General features: G+C 36.7%; 1 protein-coding gene across 7 annotated transcripts in view; it reads left to right on the top strand.

Moving 5' to 3' along the window:
* Positions 1-20,821, top strand: part of TMX3 (thioredoxin related transmembrane protein 3) — a 44,720-nt gene extending 23,899 nt beyond the window's left edge. For 2 of the 7 annotated variants that reach the window (XM_027118725.1, XM_027118726.1), the window contains 8 exons: positions 64-130; positions 3,740-3,838; positions 6,628-6,685; positions 6,883-6,936; positions 10,051-10,107; positions 13,992-14,121; positions 15,434-15,502; positions 16,965-20,821. In XM_027118725.1, the coding sequence (XP_026974526.1) occupies positions 64-130; positions 3,740-3,838; positions 6,628-6,685; positions 6,883-6,936; positions 10,051-10,107; positions 13,992-14,121; positions 15,434-15,502; positions 16,965-17,225 (795 nt within the window). In that variant the 3' untranslated portion in view covers positions 17,226-20,821. The other 5 variants (XR_003435299.1, XM_027118727.1, XR_003435301.1 and 2 more) reach the window with 5 other exon arrangements.
* The last annotated feature ends 3,236 nt before the right edge of the window (positions 20,822-24,057 follow it).

The raw sequence follows: 24,057 nt of genomic DNA, 5'->3' as shown, positions 1-24,057 counted from the left end.
GGTAACTTTCAATGCTTTTGAACTCATGGCTACCAACTGAAATTTTTTTTCTGATTTTCGCAGTATGTGACCCTGAAAGAGATGCCTGCTGTGCTTGTTTTCAAAGATGAAACTTACTTTGTTTATGATGGTAAGTTCCAAAGTTTTAACTCATGTAAACACTTTATAATTACAATGTTGTATCTATTATAGGGCTTAGGTGTTGATGAAAGATTTAGTAAATGCAGCTACTGCTTACATTTCCTGTTAGTTGAATGACTGCTAGGTTTTTCTTACCCTTCAACTTTAGTTTTTCCACTCAGTGTTCTTTCATCCTGAGTTTGGCTACAGTAAATTTCTCTTTTTGTCAGATCATTTGCCTTTTTTAGAAATGAGCCCTAGGCAATTTCTGTACATTACTTTAAAATATTCAAAGTTAATTTTAAAAAGGTCTAACATTTGAGACACACAAAGATGTGAAAGAAATAAACCATCTTCAATAGTGGTGAAGCCCTGGGGTATTCTTCTGTAGCCTTTTCTCTCCCTCCCTGACAGAAGTAACCACCCACCTGCTATTCAGCATTTCTCTGTTGAAGCAAATACTTGGTCTATTTTTTAAATATTTTTATTATATCAAACACACATTATAGTAAAGAGAATGCTAAAATAGTAAGACTCTACATACACACCTGTCACCCAGGTGAGACAGTTACTAAGATCTTACCACGTTTGCTTCAACAATGTTTTTTCTTTGTTGAAGCATTGTAGCAAATCCCAGTGGCATTTCATCGCTATGTGCTTCATTATGCGTCCCTGACTACACGTTTATTATGCATTTCTTTAAAAATGTGGGCTTTTGGGAGTTTCTTTTTTTAAGATAACCACATGCTATTGTAACACTTAACAAAATTAACAGTAATTCCTTGGTATTATCAAATACTTACTACCAGAGTTTGCAAACTGGGCTTTGAGGTAGCTTAGGGCAGTGCAGCAGACTCACAGGGCATGCGGAGATAGTTCGGATTTCAGGAAGCACTGAAACTCGACATCTGTTGGACAGTACACAGCCACTGAAAAGCAAAAGCAAATGCAAAATCTCACCTACTAGCAATGTTAGTAACATTGTAAATTACATACAGTTAATGAAATAAAAAATTCAGTTTCTCATTCTTACTAGCTACTTTTCATATACTCAGTGGCCTTGTCTGGCTTCTGTTGGAGAGCACAGATCGGGACCATTTTATTCATATCAGAAACATTCTAGAGAGTTATTTTTACTGAACCAAACTTGGGTCCACTCTCCTGTGTGCAGTAAAGCCAATCTGCTGACGCCGGGTTGTGGTGAAGGAAAGGGCAGCTTCAGTGCAGGGCGCCAGGCAGGGAGTCCAGGGCAGCTAGTGCTCAAAGGCCAGGTGAGGGAGGGGAGTCACAGGGTGTGTGATCAGCTGGTGCACGGTCCTCTGATTGGTTGATGGTGAGGTAACAGCAAGGGCCATGTTAGTTAACATCATCAATCCTTAGGCTGCAGTAGGCCTGGGGGATAAGTGCTCCTGGTCATCAAAACAACTCAGGAAAGTGCATCAGATACAGTTACATAAGCAGAGAGTATGGGGGAAGGGTCGCCCAGGACTGCCCCTTAGGGGTTCTGCTCAGTCACATTATCTTATGACGGAGAAGAAACTAGAAGTGTTTGAGAGCTGTAAGCTTTGAGTTGCTTAAATGACTCAGATGAATAGAAGAATATCTAATAAAAGGAATATTTTGATTGTCCTGTTTTAGTCAAAGGAGCATTTTAATTGTTTTGACAGTAACATGAAGACAAAGCAGTTCTAAAATCTTATATCTTCACTATCTTTAGATAAATGTGAGGACTGTGTTTTATTTCTTAATGTAGTGTAATAACCACCATTTACCTGTTACGTTTTGTACAGCAGGTACTATCTATTTGCTTAACTCGATATTTTCATTTTATTCTCACCTTAATCTGGTAGTAAGACAGATAGATAAATATCCTGAGATTACAGAGAGGGTAACTAAGAATGTTAGATAAAGGAGAGAGATATGTAGTTAAATTACAGGTTCATTCCTTTGCGCATTCATCGGATATTTGTTGAATGGCTGCATGAGATATTGGGCTTAAAAAGGAAATTAAGAGGAACTTGCATATGTGAAAATGTGTTAAGGAAAATTCATATTCCATCCACTTATTCTTTATCTACACTCCTTGTATGATAAGCACTTAGTATATTCAATATATTGTCTTATTTGATCATTACAACAGTCTTTTGAGATCAGCAGTCTTACTGTTTTATAAACAAACAGGATTAAAGAGATTGTTTTTGTTTTTTCCAAGTTAAAATAGTACATGGTATAATCAAGATTCAGCCTTCAAATCTCTTGTTCTAGTTGCATTATGAGTTTCTTAACTCAGAGAGCCACTTCACTTTTTTTGGAAAAAGCCCTGATTTTCTTTATTAAAGAATACATTTAAGTCTAAATAATGGCTAAGAAGTGCCCTTCCCCATCCATGTTTCAGATGTGGCCTCCGATACATAAGAAAGAGAGGGGTAATGTGTTCAGTATCTACAGATGTTTTGAAGGCCAACATTTTCTAACTCAGTAGTCAGTACTTAGAACCTGCCTGAAGTCTTCAGATAAAAGGTTACTTTGAATGCTTATCCTACTATTACATTGTTAATAATTTCAGGAACAGTGGGATGGGGCTTAGGAGGATAGTTTATTTCCTAATGAGTTTTAGATTTATCACTTTTGTGAATAATCTTTAGAAAATTTGCTTTTTTGACCTGGAGTGGAGATTATGGCCCAATAATCAAATTCTAGTTTTATGTTTGTTTTCCTAATTCATAAATCCAAATCCATAAATGCTTTCAGATTTGCATTATATTACTTATTTTATAGGTTTGATAACTTGAAAATGTTTTGTTTAGCAATGCAAGTGACAGAAAAAGCACATCTTTCAAGAAATCAGTAAAATCCAGTCTTCATCCATATTGGTAGGCTTTTACATCAACTTCTTTTTCATGCAGTTGTAATAATTTTTCAGAATTATATTTCTAATCAGGATATAATTCTCTTGGATATTGTAAATGTTTCCTGTCTGCTCATCAGAGGAAGTATTTGACGTTGAAAAGGGCTGAAATAGTATGTGTGACTTTATATGTGAGTTTGTTTTACATATGAAGGAGGGTTGTAAACTGAGGTCAAAATGTCATAAAATAGAGAAGAACAAAGAAATTATAATAAAAATTGCCCATAATGCTATCATCCAAGACTAACCATCAACTCAGGAAAACTATTTATAGGAGTATATATATGCCTTCATTTTATCACTCTATCAGTTTTTTTCATACTTTATTTTTTACAGAGTTACAGTCATGTTGTAATATTGTTTTGTTACCTGCTTACCACTTAATTACTATAATTTTTTAAAATCTATAAATGGTCTCTCTCAACATGTACCATAATGATTTAAATTATTTCCTGTTTAGGATGTTTCAGTATTTCCTTTATTTTTATCTATCTTTGCTATTTTCAGTGGTGCTATAATGATGAATTGTTTTATGCATTAATCCTTTTTTTACATTTGATTGCTTCAAATAGCTTTCTAAAAATGAAATTTATGAATTTAAGATTATGATCCTCTGTCAGGCATTTTATACATGCTGCTAGATTAAACATTATAAACATTTTAACATCATATTTACACTATAATTTATCAACTTTGTTTTGTTTTTTTAAGAGTACGAAGATGGTGATCTATCATCTTGGATCAACAGGGAGAGGTTTCAAAATTATCTTACAATGGATGGCTTCCTCTTGTATGAACTTGGAGATACCGGTAACAAGCATATATACAACTCTCCATCACACTACAAAACTTTTCCTTAACTGATTACTTCAATCTGTAGAAAATGAATTTTTTAAGTTCTATTTCATAATATCATTCCTTCTTTCAGACCTGAATGCCACGTCAACTTTATGAGACTATAGATTAATATTAACCAAAGAACATACCTTTGCATGTGGAATAAAGATTAGCTAGAAAGGGTTTACTAATAGAAGTGATAGTGACAGGGAAAACAGAGCCTGGAGAATAAGGAAATGAGAAAAAATAACCAACTAGAAAGCTGTCCGCAGGACGCTGATTTTGTAATAGGAGTTGGAATACAAATTAGCACAACCTTTGAAAGCCTGCTTTTACCTGTGAAGAAAATATGGGCATCAGATTGGCATGGTTTCTTGAAGTTATGTAATTGAAAGTGATAAGCAAAGCAAATAGAAATATAGATGCAAAAAAGAAAGGTGTAAGGAATTACAGCTGTAAGGACTGGTCTAAAATAGATGTGAACTACAAAAATTGTAAGACGCTAACCATGTAAATTTTAGGAGGAAGTGTTTTGTAAATTTATAATGAATTACAAATAAGAAATAAGTCATGGTTATTGTTGCCACATGTTTCCATTCACAACTTTATGATAGTTGGATGAACGTATAGTTTTAGAGTAAAAGAATGGGAAAATGTTAGTCAAGGCTCAACTTTTTAATCTGAGAAATAATAGGTATAGAGTTTCTTCTTCATGATTTCCTGCTCTTGGATCTGGTTAAGAATACAAATTAGAAGCGCTCCAACACATTTTTCTGTTACTTTGTAACTTTCACAGGATGGTATTTGTTCTGGTTCCTGAGCCTTCTTTTAATGTTCTGTGTCTGGTGATGCTTCTGTCTTTGCTTTCCTTGCAGAGGGAGGTGTGTGTTAGCTCAGTGTTGGAAGTTGACGCGGATACTGTCAGAGACTGTGGGTTTACCTGCTGATTCATGCAGGCCCGCGTGAAGGGAAAAGGGGGAGAATGCAGGAATACAGTAGTTCTGCTCTCAGTACAGCATCGAAGGAGGCGGCAATTAAAATAGGCAGCTTTGCCAAAGCTCTTCCGTGTCTTCTCCCAGATTGATTTGGAAAGAAATTGGCTATGGCAATGTTTCTTTGTGTTCCCAGTGTAATTGCCCTGGTTGGGTGTCAGCTTTGGCTGTGCCCCGCTTGTGGTCCTCCCTGGACACTTGTCATATAAGCCCCGCAACAGACTCCTGGCCCTCGGTGGCTTCAGACACCTAGTGTATTTTCAGGACTTCTGACGACTGCAGGTCCCTGCATCTTCCGACTCCTGCTAACTTTCCCGTTTTGTCTCACTCTCTCCTGTCTCCGGCCACGCTGACTGTTCAGTTTCCTGAAAAGGCTGTGTACCTTGCACCAGAGCACCTTTAAACATTCTGTTTTCTTTGCCTGGAAAAGTGTAGTGAATTTATATTCATCTGTCAAACTCAGACCAAATACTGCTTTCTTAGGAAAGTCTTTCACTAACCCCCTGAAACTACATTAGTTTACTCTTATAAAATGTTTTTATAAACCCCATGTCCCCGTCCTCCCCAAGTCTTCTGATTGTTAACCACACGTCTGCGTGTGTGTGATTGTCTTCCCCAAGTGCAGAGCTGTGTCGGTGTGCTCCTCACTGTGGCCTCGGGAACTAGCCCTGTGCCGGGTCCACTGCTTGGCGCCCAGTGACTGTGAACTTAATACGCGAGAAACCCCCTGTGTCGGCCTGTGGGAAGATGCTGGACATGTTGTAGGCATTTTGAAAACACTCATGAAGCACTTTAAATTAAAGACATAACAGTAAAAACCAAACACTGAACAGTAAATGCAGTAATATTTCAAGAGGGGAAATAAACATTATGAACTAATGATTTTAGCTGAAGGTTAAAAGAAGCGTCAAGATTGTGTAGAATTTAAAGTTTGTATAGAATTTAAGTATGAAATTAGAGAAGATATGGGGATGAGATTGAAAGATTGTCGACTTAATCCTACGTTTATGTACCTACTCTGAGCCGGAAACTATCCCAGCCTTTTTGTACATGTAATCTCATTCAGCTCTCCAGATGACTTTGAAATAGATAACAGTTTCTAAAATAAGTTGGCGTCCTCTGAGGTTAAGGCACATGGCTAATGGATGCTGTGCTTCACTGTTGTTCTCCCAGACCTGGAACATGATAGACCCTGCTGGATTGCAGGGTCTGGTCTTCTGACTTCCATACCAGTGCTCTGCTTGTTACGTCACGCTGCCGTCCTGGAGGATGTCAGAGATGAATATGATTTATGTTCTGTTGAGGGTTAAATAAACTTGAGTCCGTTTTATTTTGTGCATTAATTACTAGCAAACAGTGGCCCGTGGTACCAAAGAGAATAACATTGTAAAAATCATTTTCTTGTTCTATACCATTTTTTCAGAGCTGTAGTCATTCTTAGTATATTTCTTTTATCAACTGGTTCCTTATAGTTTCAGTTTTCAACAAAATACTTCAGTGTGTGGGTTGTGTGAAAAAAATAACAATTTGAGTATATGAATTGTTAAATATTTACTGTTACTGATATTTACATTTCAGGGATGGGAGGTAGGTGGGAGTTTATCACTTGGAGTCAACAGTTCACTGTTTCACTCTGCCAAGCATAACATGTTTAAGATAATTGGAATTGAATTCTGGAAACTATATACTATTTTCCTATTCATTGCTACAGTAATAATTGAAAAGTTTAATGAGGATTATTGAATTTAGATATGTCATTCTTAATTTCAGGAAAGCTTGTGGCTATCGCAGTAATTGATGAGAAAAATACATCAGTTGAACATACCAGGTATGGTGCCTTGAAATAGTTTTAAGCTTCAAATATCATCCAATTCAGACTTTACATGGCTTCAGATAAACTTGACATAGTATCTTACTTTTCCTGCAGTGTTAGATATTAGATAAGGCAGCATATATGATAATTGAGTAATTATATTTTTCAAGTTGATGAAATGGAATATTCATGTATTTTTTGTTTTCTCACAGATTAAAGTCAATTATTCAGGAAGTTGCTAGAGATTATAGAGACCAGTTCCACAGGTAGGTGTTTGCATTCTGGAAGGCTCCATTATCTCTGTCTAATTAGGTTTTGTAATACAGTAAAGCAAACACAGAAGTATTTCATACTTTCAAAGATGAATCAAGGAGCTGAAGTGAATTACAGCATGTAGCATTTCAGTATGAATTGTTTGAAGTTTATTGATATATGTCTTACAGGTTTAAAAAAAAACTTGTAATTTGTATCATACCTGAGTCTTGATAGGATTGGGGATAAGTTGGTGGTAAGAAAATATGCACATACAGGCATATACCTCAGAGGTATGGTGGGCTTGGCTCCAGCCCAGCGCAGTACAGCAAGTCGCATGAAATTTTTGGTTTTATTTAACATATAAAAGTTACGTTTTTGTATATTAAGTGTGCGGTAGCATTGTGTCTAGAAACTGTACGCACTTTAAAAATGCTGGCCATCATCTGAGGCTTCAGTGAGTTGTAATCTTTTTGCTGGTGGAGGGTCTTGCCCCAATGTTGATGGCTGCTGACTGGCCAGGGTGGTGGTCACTGCAGGTCAGGGTGGCTGTGGCTTTTTCTTAAAATGGGACAGCGGTGAAGTTTGCCTCATCCATTGACTCTTCCTTTCATGAACGATTTCTCCGTAGCGTTGGTAGCATTTTACCCATAGTCGAACATCTTTCAAAATTTGAAGCAGTCCTCTCAAACCTTGCTCCTTTGTCAACTAAGTTTATGTAATATTCTGAATCCTCTAAATGTTGTCATTTCAACAGTCCTCACAGCCCCCTCACCAGGAGTAGATTCCTGGAACCACTTTTAAGGAACCTCTTCGTTTGCTCATCTGGAGGAAGCAGCTCCTCATCCATTCAGGTTTTATCACAAGATTATACCAGTTCATTCACATCTTCAGGCTCCTCTTCTAAGTCTAGTTTTTTTACTGTATTCACCACATCTGCAATTACTTCCTCTCCTGAAATCTGGAACCCCTCAAAATCATCCATGAGGGTTGGAATCAGCTTCTTCCAAACTCCTGTTAGTGGTGATATTTGACCTCTTCCTGTGAATCATGAATGTTCTTAATGGCATCTAGAATGGTGAATCCTTGCCAGAGGTTTTCAGTTTACTTTGCCCAGATTCATCAGAGGAATCACTATCTATGGCAGCTGTGGCCTTAGGATACGCGTTTCTTCAATAAGAAGACTTGAAAGTCAAAATGACTCCTTGATCCATGAGCTGCAGAATGGGTGTTGTGTTAGCAGGAGTGAAGACAACATTAATCTTATTGTGCATCTCCATTAGAGCTCTTGGGTGACCCAAGTGCATTGTCAATGAGTAGTAATATTTTGAAAGGAATCTCTTTTTTTCTGAGCAGTAGGTCTCAACAGTGAGGCTTAAAATATTCAGTAAACCATGTTGTAAATAGATGTGCTGCATCCAGGCTTTGTTGTTCATTTGTAGGGCAAAAGGCAGGATAGATTTAGCATAAATCTTAAGGACCCTAGTATTTTCAGAATGGTAAATGAGCATTGGTTTCAAAGTCACCAACTATGTTTGCCCCTAACAAGATAGTCAGCCTGTCCTTTGAAGTTTTGAAGCCAGGCATTGTTGACTTCTCTCTAGCTAGAAATCCTAGATGGTGGCTTCTTCCAGTATAAGGCTGTTTCATCTACACTGAAAATCTGTTGTTTAGTGTAGCCACCTTCATGACTTATCTTAGCCAGACCTTCTGGATACCTTGCTGCAGCTTCTACATCAGCACTTGCTGATTCACCTTGCACTTCATGTTATGAAGATGGCTTCTTCGCCTAAACCTCATGAACCCACCTCTGCTAGCTTCAGACTTTTCTTCTACAGCTTCCTCTCCTCTCTTAGCCTTCATAGAATTGAAGAGAGTTTGGGCCTTGCTTTGGATTAGGCTTCGCCTTAAGGAAATATTGTGGCTGGTTTGATGATCTACCCAGACCACAGAAACTTTTCTGCATATCAGTAATAAGGTTGTTTTACTTTCTTACCATTCGTGTATTCACTGGAGTAGCACTTTTAATTTCCTTCAAGAAGTTTTCCTTTGCATTCACAACTTGGCTAATTGTTTGCTGGAAGAGGCCTAGCTTTCAGCCTGTCTGAGCTTCCAACTTCACTTCCTTACTAAGCTTGATCTTTTATAGCTTTTGATTTACAGTGAAAGACGTGGGGACTCTTACACTTGAACATTTAGAGGCCATTGTAGTGTTATTAACTGGTCTAATTTCAATATTGTTGGGTCTTAAGGAATAGGGAGGCCCAGGGAGAGGGGGAGGGAGAGAGATGGGGGAACGGCTGGTTGGTGGAGCAGTCAGAACACACAAAACATTTATTGCTTAAATTCGAAGTCTTGTATGGGCACAGTTCGTGGCACCCCAAACATCACAATGGTAACATCAAAAATCACTGCTCACAGATCGCCAGAGCAGATATAATAATAATGAAAAAAGTTCGAAATATTGTGAGAATTACCAAAAATGTGACACAGAGACATGAAGTGAGCAAATGCTGTTGGAAAAATAGCACAGATAGACTCACTCAAAGCAGGGTTGCCAGAAACCTTCAGATTGTAAAAAACATAGTATCTGGGAACTGCAGTAAAGCAAAGCCCAATAAAAGGAGGTTGCCTGTATACTCATACATTTGAAATAAAATTAAACGAGCAATCACAAGTCAGATACAGATGACGATTTTAATAGGAACTCAAAATGTTCCTATTTTAATAGGAACATAAAAAATAGGTGATATTTTTTCCTGTATGCTAAATCAGTTTGTTACTGTTATAAAAGACAGTCAATATAAATTTGTTGCATTACTTAATTATTATGCCCTTTTTATTCTAAGTCTTCTAATCAAATATATCAATGATATATGTATTTCTTGTGTTACACAGTATGAAACAAAATAGAAATGTCTTAAAATTTGCTTTATTTGTTACGTGTTTGTATCTCAAAAGCCAGTAGGATTCATACTTTTTTATATTTATTGTATGTGATTGATATGTTAAATGTTTACAGTGTTTGCATGCTTACCAGACCCTAAATTCAGTGCTTTGTATTTATCTTTTTTTTGTATTTAATATTATCCTCTCTTTCTCTGTTCTTTTTGGTTGTTGTTGATTAGGGATTTTCAGTTTGGCCATATGGATGGAAATGACTATATAAATACCTTGCTGATGGAGTAAGTAAAATGCTAAATGACGAAATGATTTTGCTATCAACTCTATCAATTTTTTTTTTTTTTTGGCCACACTGTGTGGCTTGTGGGATTTTAGTTCCCTGACAAGGGATTGAACCTGTGCCCACTGCAGTGGAAGCACGGAGTCCTAACCACTGGACCTCCAGGGAAGTCCCGACTCTATCAATTTTCAAATTTCTGTTTTTCAGAGACAGGCAGGACTAATAGCTGAAAAAAGCAAACCTTTGTATATGCTAATGCAGATATTCTCCCATTAAATATTTACTTTAGTTTTTAAATCTGTATTTGAAACTTATTAAACTTTAAAGTTCTCTATACTAAAAAAAAAAACCCTCCCAATTTAATGTTGACAATTTATAGTATTTTGGAAAGAAAACATCATTCAAAAACTTGTAAACTTTGTAGTTTCTGATTAATATGAACCCTAAGTTCAGTTTTAATGAATAAATGTAGCTTAAGTAGAAAACTTTTAGCATTTAAGAATTAATTGCTATTCTAGAAGAATTTAACAGACTAAAGTAAGTTTATAGGAAAACTTTACAGCTCTAATATAATATTGATTATGCTTATGATGTAAAGATCTGATTTGTCACTTCAGAAAGTTGATATTAGAAAACATTTACCAGACCTATACTGAATTAATAAGTTTCAAATAAAAGCCTACTCTGTTCAGCAGACATTTAGTGAATATTTGCTGTAAGTCACACACTGTGTTTGGCATTGCACTGTTGATGCAAAAAGATGAGTAAATTATAGAGGCCCTGTCTTCAAATGCTCACGGTCTGCTGGGTGATACAGCACGGTGACTCCAGCACTGTGTGGGAAGGCCTGTGTGGTACGGAGCTCTGGAAGCACGGAGAGACCCAGCCACACCAAAATGCACAGCAAGGCGCAGGGGCTCAGGAAACGCTTGCCACAAGAGCCGGTAATTAAGGGAGAGTCTAAAGAATGAGAAGTAGCTGAATGAAGAATGCAGCGAGGTTATTTCAGGCAGAGTGTAATAGCAAACACAAGAGTGTTTGGAAAATGGGTCTTAAAATAGCCTGGACGTGAAGATGGCGGAAGCCCTCCAGAGCTTTACCAACTCATAAACCCAGAATAACATTCATAATTTTCAGGTAAGAGCCTAAAATTACGAAGTAAAGTACCTTTATTCATTTATAATCAATTCATTATCCTTATTCCAATAAGAATTTGAGAGGGTTTACCGAAGACATAAAGTACCAGATGTAATATATAATGAAGAAATCAAGACAAAGGGAAATAAAATAAAGGATCTATACAATTACTAAAGGTACTTAAACAATTTGAATTTTTAATACTCAAGACAAAGTAGAAAAACATTGTTTATACATTTCCCGGCCCCTATAGAATAAATGTTGCTTATAGGAGTATGGCTGACCTTATAGAAACCTAAGAGAAATTGCTATGCTATATAATCTCATAAAGGGGGGGCACATTATAATAGAAATTTATTTTTAATAGGACCTTTACAGTATATATAGTAGGGACTTCGATACAACCATTTATAATGTCCTTGGAGGCAAGCCAATAAAGTGATGCAGTAAAACATTTTGGGCAAGAGGCCAAAGCAATTTGCATCTGATAAATAACTCCTTGATTCAGGATAATATTCAGAATTTCTAGAGATGGATGGACATTCCTTCATGAGTATTATTTCTAATGTGAGTTGTGAGATAGAAGTTTTGCTGCAGTTATGGTCAGAGAACAATAATCTCTGCCACCAACCTCTTATTGTTTGTTTTTTTTTACAATTCATACTTGGCTTTTTTTTGAGAGAAGACAGAAGGCATATAATGATGGCTATATAATAATCGAAAGTCCTTAACGAGCACTTACCCTGTGACCAACACTGTACTGAGTTGTCAATGTATGTTTTCTGACTTTTACACTAACTCAGTAAGGTATAAGTACTGTTATTTCCATTTTATATAGATGAGGAAATTGAAATTTCTTAGAAGAAACTCAAGGAAGTTAAATAATAAGCCAAAGGATGCTCAGCAAGTAAGTCAAAGAGATCCAGTCCTCAAATGCAGATCTCTCTTACTGCAAAATCTCCTAACTACTGTAAGATCAGTATTGACACATAAATTAGTAGAATTTAATAAGTATTGATGCCTAAAAGTTTTTAACTTAGGGCAGATACGTGATATTATATAAGATAGTTAACACTGTAGTGTTGACGATGTTTTTTACTTTTTCTCAAAGTAAACAGGGTACTCTCAGACCTTTGGTCTATTAAATTACTTTGTGTTTGATTTTTGTGAGTATAGTTAAGAGGGAATAGGATGAGGTGCTATTTTTCATCGTTATTCAGATGGAATTATTTCAGAACAAATTGTTTCTAGTTCAGCTGTGTATTTAACTTTTTCATAGGATTTTTTATAGGAAGACCAGGTTCTACTTCATTCCATAAAAATAGAATTTTGCTACTGATGCAATATGATGATAACTAAACTACTATAAGTTAAAAAGTTGTCTCATGTTTTTATAAACAAGAATGAAGCTAAGATTTTTTTTTAGTTACAGTTAATTATTGCCTAACAATAATACTGGATAACAAAACACCCTGATACCCAGTGGCATAAAACAGCAATCCTTTATTCTCTCTCACTCGTCTGGGCTTGGCTAACCTTAGCCGGGTACAGCCAGACGTGGCTGCAAGCTGCCAGTTAGGTCCAGGTCTACCCTACGTGTCTTCCATGTCCTTGACCCTGGAGGGATATTTTCCTGGGGGATGTTCTTCTCATGGCAATAGCAGAAACACAAGAAGGCAAGCACATTTCAAGCCTCTGCTTCAGTCATTTCTGTGCCTTCCCGTTGGCCAAACCACACGGCTGAGCCCAACATCAGGGATCATGTTTTGCCTCAATGAGAGAAGGACGTGGTGTGGGGAGGGATAGAGAATTATAAACAAGAAAGCAACCTCCTGGACCCAGTTACTTATGTGGTGATAATACAGTGCTGTAAATTGTTTCTACTGTAGAGTTTTGTGCTTTTGCATAATACATTCATATAGACATATGAATAACCATAAATTGATAATGTAGGTGGCATACAGAATTAAGCACCTTTTTATGATTACGCAAAACCCTATTCTTGAAGGGATAAAAAATTATTTGAAGTAAATGACACATTAGTAATATTATGGTTTTTGTCTGCAAACTGAATTGACGTCTAGTATATCACTGAAGCACCCAAGAGGATGGGGTGATTATACCATAGGGTAGTGGGCGTTCAGAGAATTTGGAATAGTATTTATTGAATGTATATGATGTATTGATACAAGGAATGTGCTGGATATTTAACTTGAATTTTCTCATTTAACTTCTGTAGCAAGATAGGTACCCTGCCTCCCACACCTTTATTCATTTATAAATGAAAAGTATTAGACTTAAACAAAGTTTTGGGAAAGCATCAGGTCCGAACACAGGCAGTGTAACTCTGGAGACCATACTGTTCCTTCTGTAGCTGCCTGAATGCCCTTTAACTGAGGTGGGCTGTATATAATTAAAGTGATGGTATTTAAGATAAACTTGTGGCCAGGAATTATATTGCCCAGAAATTGATACTTCATACATAATAATTTTTATCCTTAGGTTTGATCGTGAATACTCATTTGTCTGATGTTGTATATTAATAGTTTTCATAAATGTTAATTTAGCTATTTTTTAAATTGATGCACAATTTGAGTTTTTCTTTATGTAAACAAAGGAAGGCAAAGCTATTATAGCTCCCTCCTTTTGCACGTCTAGTTATTTAGATATAATTCAAATAAGTATCAGAATATTTGTTGTCTCTGTGTTTAATATGTATTTTGATTTCTTTTGTTTTTCTATTTTCAGTGAATTAAAAGTCCCAACTGTGGTTGTACTGAATACTTCAAACCAACAGTACTTTTTACTAGATAGACAGATTAAGAATGCAGAAGACATGGTCCAGTTCATTAATAACGTTTTGGATGGCACAGTAGATGTGAGTTTTTGCTTTAATTGCAATGGGGTGATGGGAGGAGGTGGAGGAGAAATGAGTTATTTTCTTCTGATTCTGAAAGAAAGAGTCGGCCATCTCCCGGGGTGAGGGGCAGGCCTCCATCCTTGCTTCTCTCACATGATACGCAGAGTCACCTTCCCCAGGACCTAAGTGGCAGAGGCTGCTAATGGGTGGAATGTTATTTGGAGGACATAGGTTGTCATAGTGATGCGGGGAGGTGTTACTGGCATTTAGAGTCAGGGGCTAGGGATGCTAAGAGGTCTGCAGGGTACAGAGCTATCCGATAGCTCTTAGTACCTCTCTGGATTCAAGAATACAATTGCATTAAGTTACTTGGATTGGTTTTCTAAAAAAACCTGTGAATAGCACCACAGTTTCTTAAAAGATCAGGAAATGTATTTAAAACCAGCCCCAGTGGAGTGTTCCAAATATAATCCTACAAAATATTTCTCAGAAATGATGAATGGATAATCTTAACTGTTTTTTTCTGTAAACCATATTGCAGTGTTTTTCAAACTGGGTTGTAGCCCGTATTAGAGGGTCATGAAATCACTTCAGCAGGTTGTGGCCAACATGCATCTTAATTCAATATACTAGAATAAGATAAGAAGAGAAGAGACTTCAGTGCTTTTGTGAAGTGTAATTATTACTTTGCGAGACTTGTTTCAGCTTTACACAAACTATTTGAAAGTTGCCTCACAGAGTAACAAGTATTTCTTCTTTGGAAACACTCTTAATCACATAGTAGGAATTTTATATTTGTGAAAATAACACTTGTTGAAATGATGCTCACCTGTATGAGTGAGAACCCTTCTATTTGTAAGTTAGTGAAATTCAGGGAATGAGCCAGACTCCAGGCATGGCTGAATGCAGGGATTTGATGGATTTTCATCAAGAATTTTTCTCCCTCTGCCTTCCAGCACTTTTTTCTTTTTGGGTTTCATCATCGGAGAGACTTTCCCTGCAGGACAGTGAGGATATCCTGCAGCAACTGTAACACTCTCAGCTAAACTGAAAAGCTGGGCAGGCCGGCACTTGGGTGGGTCAGCCTCAGCCGAGCTGCTTGGACTGTGACCAGGGAGGATGCATTTTCAGAGGAGAATCAGACTGTGTTCATACGAGAGCAGAAGGAGGGTGGGACAGAGAAACCAGTAAATATTTACTCCGTGGCTCTTTCAGGTGCTCTGTGTAATCTTTTGTAGTCAACTCTTGACCTGCAATTGTAAGATTATCTAACAGAAAAATGAAATAATAGTACTGAAATAACAATTGTTTTTTTCTTGTTAAATTTAAGGCCCAAGGAGGGGATAGCATTTTGCAGAGATTGAAAAGAATAGTATTTGATGCCAAATCTACTATTGTGGTAAGTTGTGACAGTGTGTTTAGTGTCACTAATAATTGAGACTATATCGGTATATAGGTTATGTCTAACTAAGGTAAAATCTGGAATTTCAAAGGATTCGGTAAAAGTACATATTCTTAACTTGCAAGATAAGAACGAGTACATATTTACGTTAAGAAAAGATACTAATCAGGTGGATATTAAGTTTCTCCAATTATTCATTTCTGTATGATTGGTGAGTTAACTGGAATTCAGAATCACTGAACCTGATAGCATGACTTAAAGTGTTTTTCAGAGTTTCTTTCCTCCTCCTGCCCTTTTCAGCCCTTGGATCTGAAGCCTTCTTGCTGAGAACTCTAAGAAAACTCTCTTACGATCCCAGCTTCCACTGTCAGTCAGCCTGACTGCAGGGCAGCCCTAAATTTGTTGGAGCTTTAAACTTAGTTCTAGTTGTCTATCTTGAGCTCCTCCACGGGTATTTTCGTTCATTACGGCCAAAAGCAAAACAGAGCCAACCTTCTTCTGTTGGTGGGAAGTAAAGTCACGCTAATGACTCATCAGTTACTCCATGCATCCTTCAGTTTGTCAGTGGATTGGGCCCTTATCCCATTATGTGTGGCTGCTGCCCTAGCCTCCACTTGGTCTTCACACTTCCTCTTGCCCTGCCTCCAGTCCTCTGCCTAATTAGTACCACTAAAATAATCAGTTCTGATCACTTTCCTTCCCTTTTCCTGTGATGCCCCTCACAATTCTCTGTCCGTCTCACATATTCTCCTCCTCAGTCTTTGAGCTCACACTGTACCCTGGCCTGCCTTGTTCTTACGCTTACATTTCTGCCTCAAAACACCTTTATTCTGTGATGCCTTTTTCCATTATCTCAATCCAAAGTGACCCTGCTCTCTGAACTTGTCTATTTAGTTCTCAAGAGTTATAGTCACAATCCATAGAATAGATTATAGTTGCAAAACCTATTCAGTTAAATTGCTTTTACTTTTCTGGGAGCCGAGGAGACAGTATATAAACTGAGGGAAATTATTAAGTTAATGTTGCTTTACTACTAACCAGACAAGTAAAAAATTGTTAAAAATGTTGTGTGAAGAGAATATTATATGGTCAATAACTACCCTTCTCCATAGCAGATTCCTACAGGCAGGATATAACTGTACAGCTCTTGGCACATAATAGCCATCTCAAAAGAGACCTTTGTGATTAATGTGAGAAAAATAAACATCTTTTGAAAAGGTGGTGGACAACTTGGTGCCTTTTTCTGCTGCCAATAGCTGGTTATACATACACACATACATGGGTATAAACTTTCTAAAAGGCCTTTCACGTGATAGTCACAACGGAAATATTGACATTGATTCACTGGAACTAAAAGCAAGTTGGATGGCAGCAAGAGGAAGAAATCTGTAGTGGTTTTAAATTCATTTGTGCTTTTTACATCAGAATACAAATGAGGGATGTAACTATCTTTCCACAGTCTATATTCAAGAGCTCTCCACTTATGGGCTGCTTTCTCTTTGGCCTGCCACTGGGTGTCATCAGCATCATGTGCTACGGCATCTACACGGCTGACACAGACGGAGGTTACATAGAAGAACGGTATGAAGTGTCCAAAAGTGAGACGGAAAGCCCAGAACCGGTAGAAGAGAGCAAAGAAAAACAGGAGCCCAGGAGTGGGGACTCTCTGGTGCCTGCAGTGCAAGAAGCCAAAGATGTGTTAGAAAAGAAGAAAGACTGAGACTTTACCAAGATAAAATATTTCATAGGATTTCAAATTATTAAAGAGTCTATTCATTGAATTTAGACATTTAATCATGACCTTTACAGAAGAGAACACGGTGTTTGTATTTTGCTGACATCAACTGCATGGGTTATAAAATAGTCCTTCCGTAAATGGGGAGATGTTTGGAGCAAAGAGATGAAACGTTTGTCTAAAACAAACAAAATCAAAACACTCCATCAAAGTTTACCTTATAGATGTTGTTCTACCAGATCAGTTCTATTTGCATGTTTCTCTATCTGAATATTCTGTGACAAAATTAAGATTCTTGGGCAGAATATTTAAATTGGCCAGGCAGGTAGAAGATACGTGTGTGATAGAGAAAAATAACACCTCCACGTCCTACCATCCATTCTCCTCATGTTTTGGATAAGATTTCTATGGACAAAATTAAGTCTTTAAAATTTAGGCACTTTAAGGAGAACTAATAACTTTTTCCAAGGATCAAATTAAGATTATGAGATAAAATAATTTGGTTTTATACAGCATAGTGATTTTGTTATTTTTAAAGGAGAGGAAATGTTACTTTTTACCTTTATACTCAGTTACATTATAAAACTTTCATACGGGCCTATATTGTGGGAAAAAAAAATAGTCTTATGTTTAATCTTTGCAGCAGAAACAGGATTTACTTGGATCAGTGATTTCAAATGATGCCCTGGACACTGAGAAGGTGTCTCAGCCAACACTGCAGGAAGGGAGGGGGGGTCTCTGTCACCCCTACACTGCTTTAGCCAGAACAGCATACTTTTATTTCTCTGTTTTATATATTGGGATTTCGTCTAAAATTTTTTCTTTGGTAAAAAGCTCCTGCTGCTTTTTAAAAAGTAATATATATCATGTTTTTATTTTATGGTATGGTAACTTTATAGTAATTTATAATCTAGTGTGTGTGTATGTATATCTATATATACACATACACACATACATATACACATATGAAATTTATTGACATACATCTGTTATGTAATATTATGGGCGTGTCTGTGTTCATAATGAGTAATGAGTGGCATAATCAGCCTGTTAAAGAAACTTCATGTCCAGTGATTAAAGACATCTGCCAGTTACCTTCTCCGTCCTCCCCGCTGTTATCCATTTCAGCTAATGACCCCTCATCTTCTCTCCATAACGGAATAACATAGGAATTCTATCCCAAGTTATGTACAAAAACTGGTATCTTTTAAATAACAGTGTGGTATGTTTATGGTAGATTAGTTTATGTTTGAGACCTTCATTTTAGCTAAGTTTAGGATTTTTATTAAGTGACTGTAATCTGGGTGGTTATTCATTGAGTTATGAAACATTTTTAAATGTTTCATCACTTTAAAACTATGTAATTCATGGTCCTGATAGTGAAGCTGTTTAGGGCTGTGGTCCCCAGGGCAGCCTGGGGCTATTTCTGATGCCAAGCTGATCACTACTAACCTGAGGCTCTTGTGCCTTTGTCCTAAGGAGTTACTAGGAATTGCTCTCTCGTACCTTTTAGTATATAGTCATTACTTGTTCTTGATGTTTGGCGCCCCTTTATTATCATTTTTATAAATGAAGCACGTATGCAGTCCCAGGAAATTTCACGAAATACTAGAATGAAATGTTATTCTTAAATGGAAACTGGAGATAAATGCTGTTAATTTAACAAGGAAATTTCTCTCTAAAGAGTAATCAGACAGTCTTTTGGAAAATAGATATTAATGTTGGCAGCAGTCAAGCTTATTTTGCAGCTGCGAAAAGCTTAGCTAAATACAGATGCCTTACGTTAGTCTCGGCCTGGTAGGGAAGTTACAGCTTAGCCACTACCAGTGGCAGGAGGAAGCTGTAAAAATGTCATGGCTTCTTTCTTCATGTTTATCACTAACAGATGTCTGTTATCTGCATGGTTTTGTCTTTTGTCAAGCACACCTATAAATTAAAGACCAAAACAGGGAAAAGAAAAAAAAAGGAGCAAAGCTTAATATGTATCAGCAAAGTCCAGTGTTCTTTGTATTTCGAGATTTTCTTGTCTATAAATTAATGCCTTAGTTCTCTGTTATCTTTTTTCACAACACTATACTGTTGCCCCATATTCTTATTTGTGTTTTCAAAATGTGTCTATTTGGGAAACAAAAAGTGTAGATGATTTGTAAGTGAATAATTTTTTTTTTATTAAAATTTTGCTTTTTACTTGTCTCTATTTTAGGATAGTGTCACAATATCCTCACAAAACAAGTTGAAAGTTTTTGCTCACTAGTATGGTTTTCCCCTCAATGTGATATCAGCGTTTACTAGAAATGCTGTTTTCGTTTTAGGAAAAATTACTTCAAAATAAAGGAAAGTTTCTTAATGAATCTTGTAGAAGAACATAGATATCATCCTAATTCAGTGATGAATCTCACTGTGATTACATATCAATAGGGGGAATACCCTTCAGTAAGTTGGAGTTTTGCCTTCTCTTTCAGTGGCAATAAAGTTCTGTTTCTGACTTCTAATATTCAAGATGCTAGATGCTTGCTGTTGCTGAATCTGGTGCTCAGACAGTTTTTAAAGATATTTCAAAGAGAGAAAGTGCATGTTTTTATGGAGCAGTGCACCTCATTATAGCTTGCCGTCCTTTTTGTTTCATTGTATACGTTAATATTTCTCTATATCTGAAACTTAGGTGGATTAGACCTGGAGTTTTCACTTGCTTCTTTATACATAGTGCTCCCTGGTATCTGAGTTAGAAATAACGTGAAGAGCCAAATGTCTAGCAGCTGAAGGACGGGTCTATATGAATAGTAAAACAATTAGCTATATTGTTTTCATTCAGTGGATATTTGTTCTTGTTGATATTTCTTGTGTTTTGTTTCAGGGGCTTTTGGGTTTTGATTTTGCAAAAAGTAATTTAAATATTTTCATCTTTGCTTCACATGATATGGAAGTAGGACAGGGAAAACCACTCAGCTATTCTTTTTATACAGAGAGTGTTCAAATAAACAAGTGTAGGATGTTAAGACTATCAATTAATTGGTGGGATTAGGTTTGCCATTTTATTTTTATAAATATATATTTTTTCTGAATGTGTCTGAGTCCAAGAGTGGGCAAAAAATAATTTTCTACTTTGGACTAATCTATAAAGGGTTTTGAAAGTTTGTGTTACTAACTCGTTGAATTCATGATATCCTGCCTTAAGGCACCAATTGTAAATCTTCATTTTTCTAAAATAAATTAATTGAAAACATGTAACCGTTTGTTATTTTTACCATTTATCTTTTGGTTGTGTGGGATGTAAATAATTCTCTATGCAAAGCAAAAAGGACAGTTGAGACTTCATCTTTCACGGTGGTTTTTTTTTTTCCTTCTATTAATTTTAAGTTATTTGTAATTATAGAAACATAGTTTTAAAATTTAAACAGACTTGATAGAGATAAGATTGTAATCTAATTCTTTCATATTGAAGGTGAAGAACCTGAGATTCACAGGTTTGATATATTTTGTATTTGTAAAACCTGACCATTTTAAATATTAATTACAGAGTTTAGAGCTAGAATAATTGGATTTGAGTCCTTGATCCAACTGCCAGAGTGTCATCTTGGACACAACACAACCACCCCTCACTTTCACTGTCACTAAAATGGGAATCTAAAGCCTCAAGGTTTTCTTTTTTAAAATAGCAAACAAATGGGGAAAGTATATTATGAAAAAACAAAACTTTATGCAGATTAATGTTTTGTAGTTTGTTTTTCCCATTTTATGCCATGAGCATATCTTTTAGTGAGAATCACTCTGGCAGAGGAATAACAGCCACAAAATTGGTTCCACACAGCCTGTGGATGTGTGCAGACTGACTGATTAGGACGGGCCTCTTCTGATAAGAGCCCTCAACTTTTTTCTAAGTCCATTCCTATAAACAGAAAAGATGTTTTAAACAGGTAGTAAAAAAAGGGGCTATTATTTTCTTGCAGTTTATTCTTTCAGCAAATGTTTATTACATGTCTTCTACGTACTCCTGAGGATACAGCCGTAAAAGGCAGTCACAGCCTCAGTCCTCATGGAGTTTTTAGCTGCAATAACTGGTACTCGGGCTTACTTCAAGCGCTCATTTGTAAGTTTTCTACTTTTCTGTTTTTCTTAGTTTCCCTTCTCATATAATTTGTTGTTCAGCATCTAATTGTTGCTATTAGATCTTTGGGACTCCGAGGGTAGGAGACCAGTACAATACAGCTGGCATCAGTATGAAGGGTTGGGATTTACTCAGCATGTCTGTGACTGTCCGTGGGTGGATGACACGGAGGGGGAAGCAGTTCAACGTGAGGGAGCTCTGGGCGAAAGCAATCTCCAGGGACACAGCCGGCTTCCTGGGGGGGTCAGAATCCCCACATGGAAAATATGTAAACATAAGCCGGCATAAGGCCATAAATGCAAGCACTAAAGCCACCCTCTACACCGATGTTCACAACCGTCCCTTCCCTTTCCAGCAAATGTCCCAAAAGGGTGTCGGCCAGCTTTTATATGGTAAATTTTAGTTGGGTGGATGAAGCAGTCGAGTGAAACTGATGAATATGTAATAGGAACTGAGGATATTTTTCCTCTCATTCAGAGTTTTCACATCGATCTGGCATCCCTGTCTTCATCACTAGGGTCACTTAAAGATTTATGGAACAGTGGTTTTCTTCCTTCGAAGTTGTTTGATACTCTGCAGCTTCTGAACATATGTTTGATGTTAGTAGAAATTCTATATCAAACCATAAGAATCCAGTCACAACTACAGTAAATGATCAGATTTTAATGACTCATACAATGACATTTAGTATTTTGATGTTGTACACTCAAAACTAATCTGTGTAACTAATAAATCTGTGTTAAATTCCTTTGTCTCCTTTTTATTCTTAAACTGACTGTTAAACTATAAGATTCTGAATTGGCATTATTGAGACTTCTGGACTGTATGACTTTTCCAAACAATACTTTATTGTTCTAAACCAAATAATTGATAGAAGGACTTAATATTAAAGATTTTTGTAAAGTAAAAGATTACTCCCTTTTTGTACAACAGGTGATTTTTTTTTTAACATCTTTATTGGGGTATAATTGCTTTACAATGGTGTGTTAGTTTCTGCTTTATAACAAAGTGAATCAGTCATACATAAACATATGTTCCCATATGTCTTCCCTCTTGCGTCTCCCTCCCTCCCACCCTCCCTATCCCACCCCTCCAGGCTGTCACAAAGCAACAACAGGTGATTTTGAAAGGAGTAAAAGAATTTACAAAATTCACCCTATTTTTGGACATAGGTTAATTTCACATTTTCAATAAAAACTAGGTAGTTTAGTTTTCAGGATTATCATATAAACCTCTTTTGCCCAAATTATTACCCTTACTACAGTCTATTCCTCTCAGTTGACAGTATGATCTCAAATTGTGAATTGCTGGCCTTCAAAATAATGAGTTTTTCTCTATGGTCCTTGTAAATACATAGAGTGATTTAAATATTAACTGTGAAGCATAACGGTAATTTCCACAGGTGCCTAAGGACCTCTAGGAAGATACACCGGGAACATTTTTTTCTAGAAAGATCCAGTTATTTATTAAATTATGAGGTACTCCTCAGATATTATGGAGGAAAGTCGATGATTAATCTTTTTTTTTAATGTTTTTTTTTACATCTTTATTGGAGTATAATTGCTTTACAATGGTGTGTTAGTTTCTGATTAATCTTTTTAAATGTATAGTATGAAGTATAGTTTAAAGAGCCTTTGGAGATAAACTGTGGTTGATATCTGAGTAGAATCGCTCAATAATTGTTTAAATCTGAACAAGTCACTTAACCTCGCTTGCTCATTATCTCTGATGGGGGGGGCAGTGGCTTGTCCCCCCCATTCCCTTCTCAGGAGTGAAGTTGGGAACCTTAAACTCGGTGGTGTTATCATGTATGTGCATAAAGAGGCTGAAGTTTTATGGGACTCGGTAGAAAAATGTCAAGACGTTAGGGTGTGTTGGCCACTGCCTGTGATCTTCGGGAAGGTCCTTATAGGAAAGAGACAGCATGGGAAAACAGGAAGGGAGCATACAGCTCTGCAGAGAGCCTTCTCCCTGAAGCCAACAGTATGTGACTGAGGTAACCATTTTCCTTTTTTCCTTGCAAAAGCCAAGTTCCTTGCTTCAGGATTAATTTAAGAATCACTCACATATGGCCACAGGGAACGATAGTTTAAGAGTCTCCTGACCACGTTGCTCACTCTACTGCCAAATGATGATCTCCTAGCTCTCTATCTGGAAAAACACGGTATTTCCAGGAAGTAGTAAGTGCTGTACGTTGTTTTCTTATCTAAATTTCTGTGGGGAAAAGGATTTCAGTAAATGATGCTAAATGAGTTGGCTATCCCATGGGGAAAAAGAGTGACCACTGATTGATCCCACCTAACACCTTACACAGAAATTAATTCAAAATGGATCATAGACCTAAACATGAAAAATTTTCTTAGAGGAAATCTTCCTGACCTTTGGTGTAGAACAATTGCTTAAAGAGGACACAAGACGACTAACATGAAAAAAAGTATCAATTGAATCTCATTAGAATTAAGAATTTCTTTTTATCAAAAGACACCATTAGACAGTGAAAAGAAAGATGTTCACAATTTTTACATCTACCAAAGGACTTCTATCCAGAATATACAAAGAACATTTGTAAATCAATAAGGAAAAGACAACCCAATGTAAACAATGCACAAAGGATGGGAATAGGAACTTTACAAAAGAGAATTTCCAAGTGGTCAATGAGACTACTAGCAGGTACTCAACATCACCCCTCATTCAGTCTCTTGATTTTAAAAA

The sequence above is a fragment of the Aethalodelphis obliquidens genome, unplaced genomic scaffold (assembly GCF_003676395.1).
Source record: "Aethalodelphis obliquidens isolate GAN/ISIS:26980383/991018 unplaced genomic scaffold, ASM367639v1 scaffold19, whole genome shotgun sequence".
NCBI lineage: Eukaryota > Metazoa > Chordata > Mammalia > Artiodactyla > Delphinidae > Aethalodelphis > Aethalodelphis obliquidens.
The sequence above is the reverse complement of the archived record's forward strand: the minus strand, read 5'-3'. Positions and strand labels throughout refer to the sequence as shown.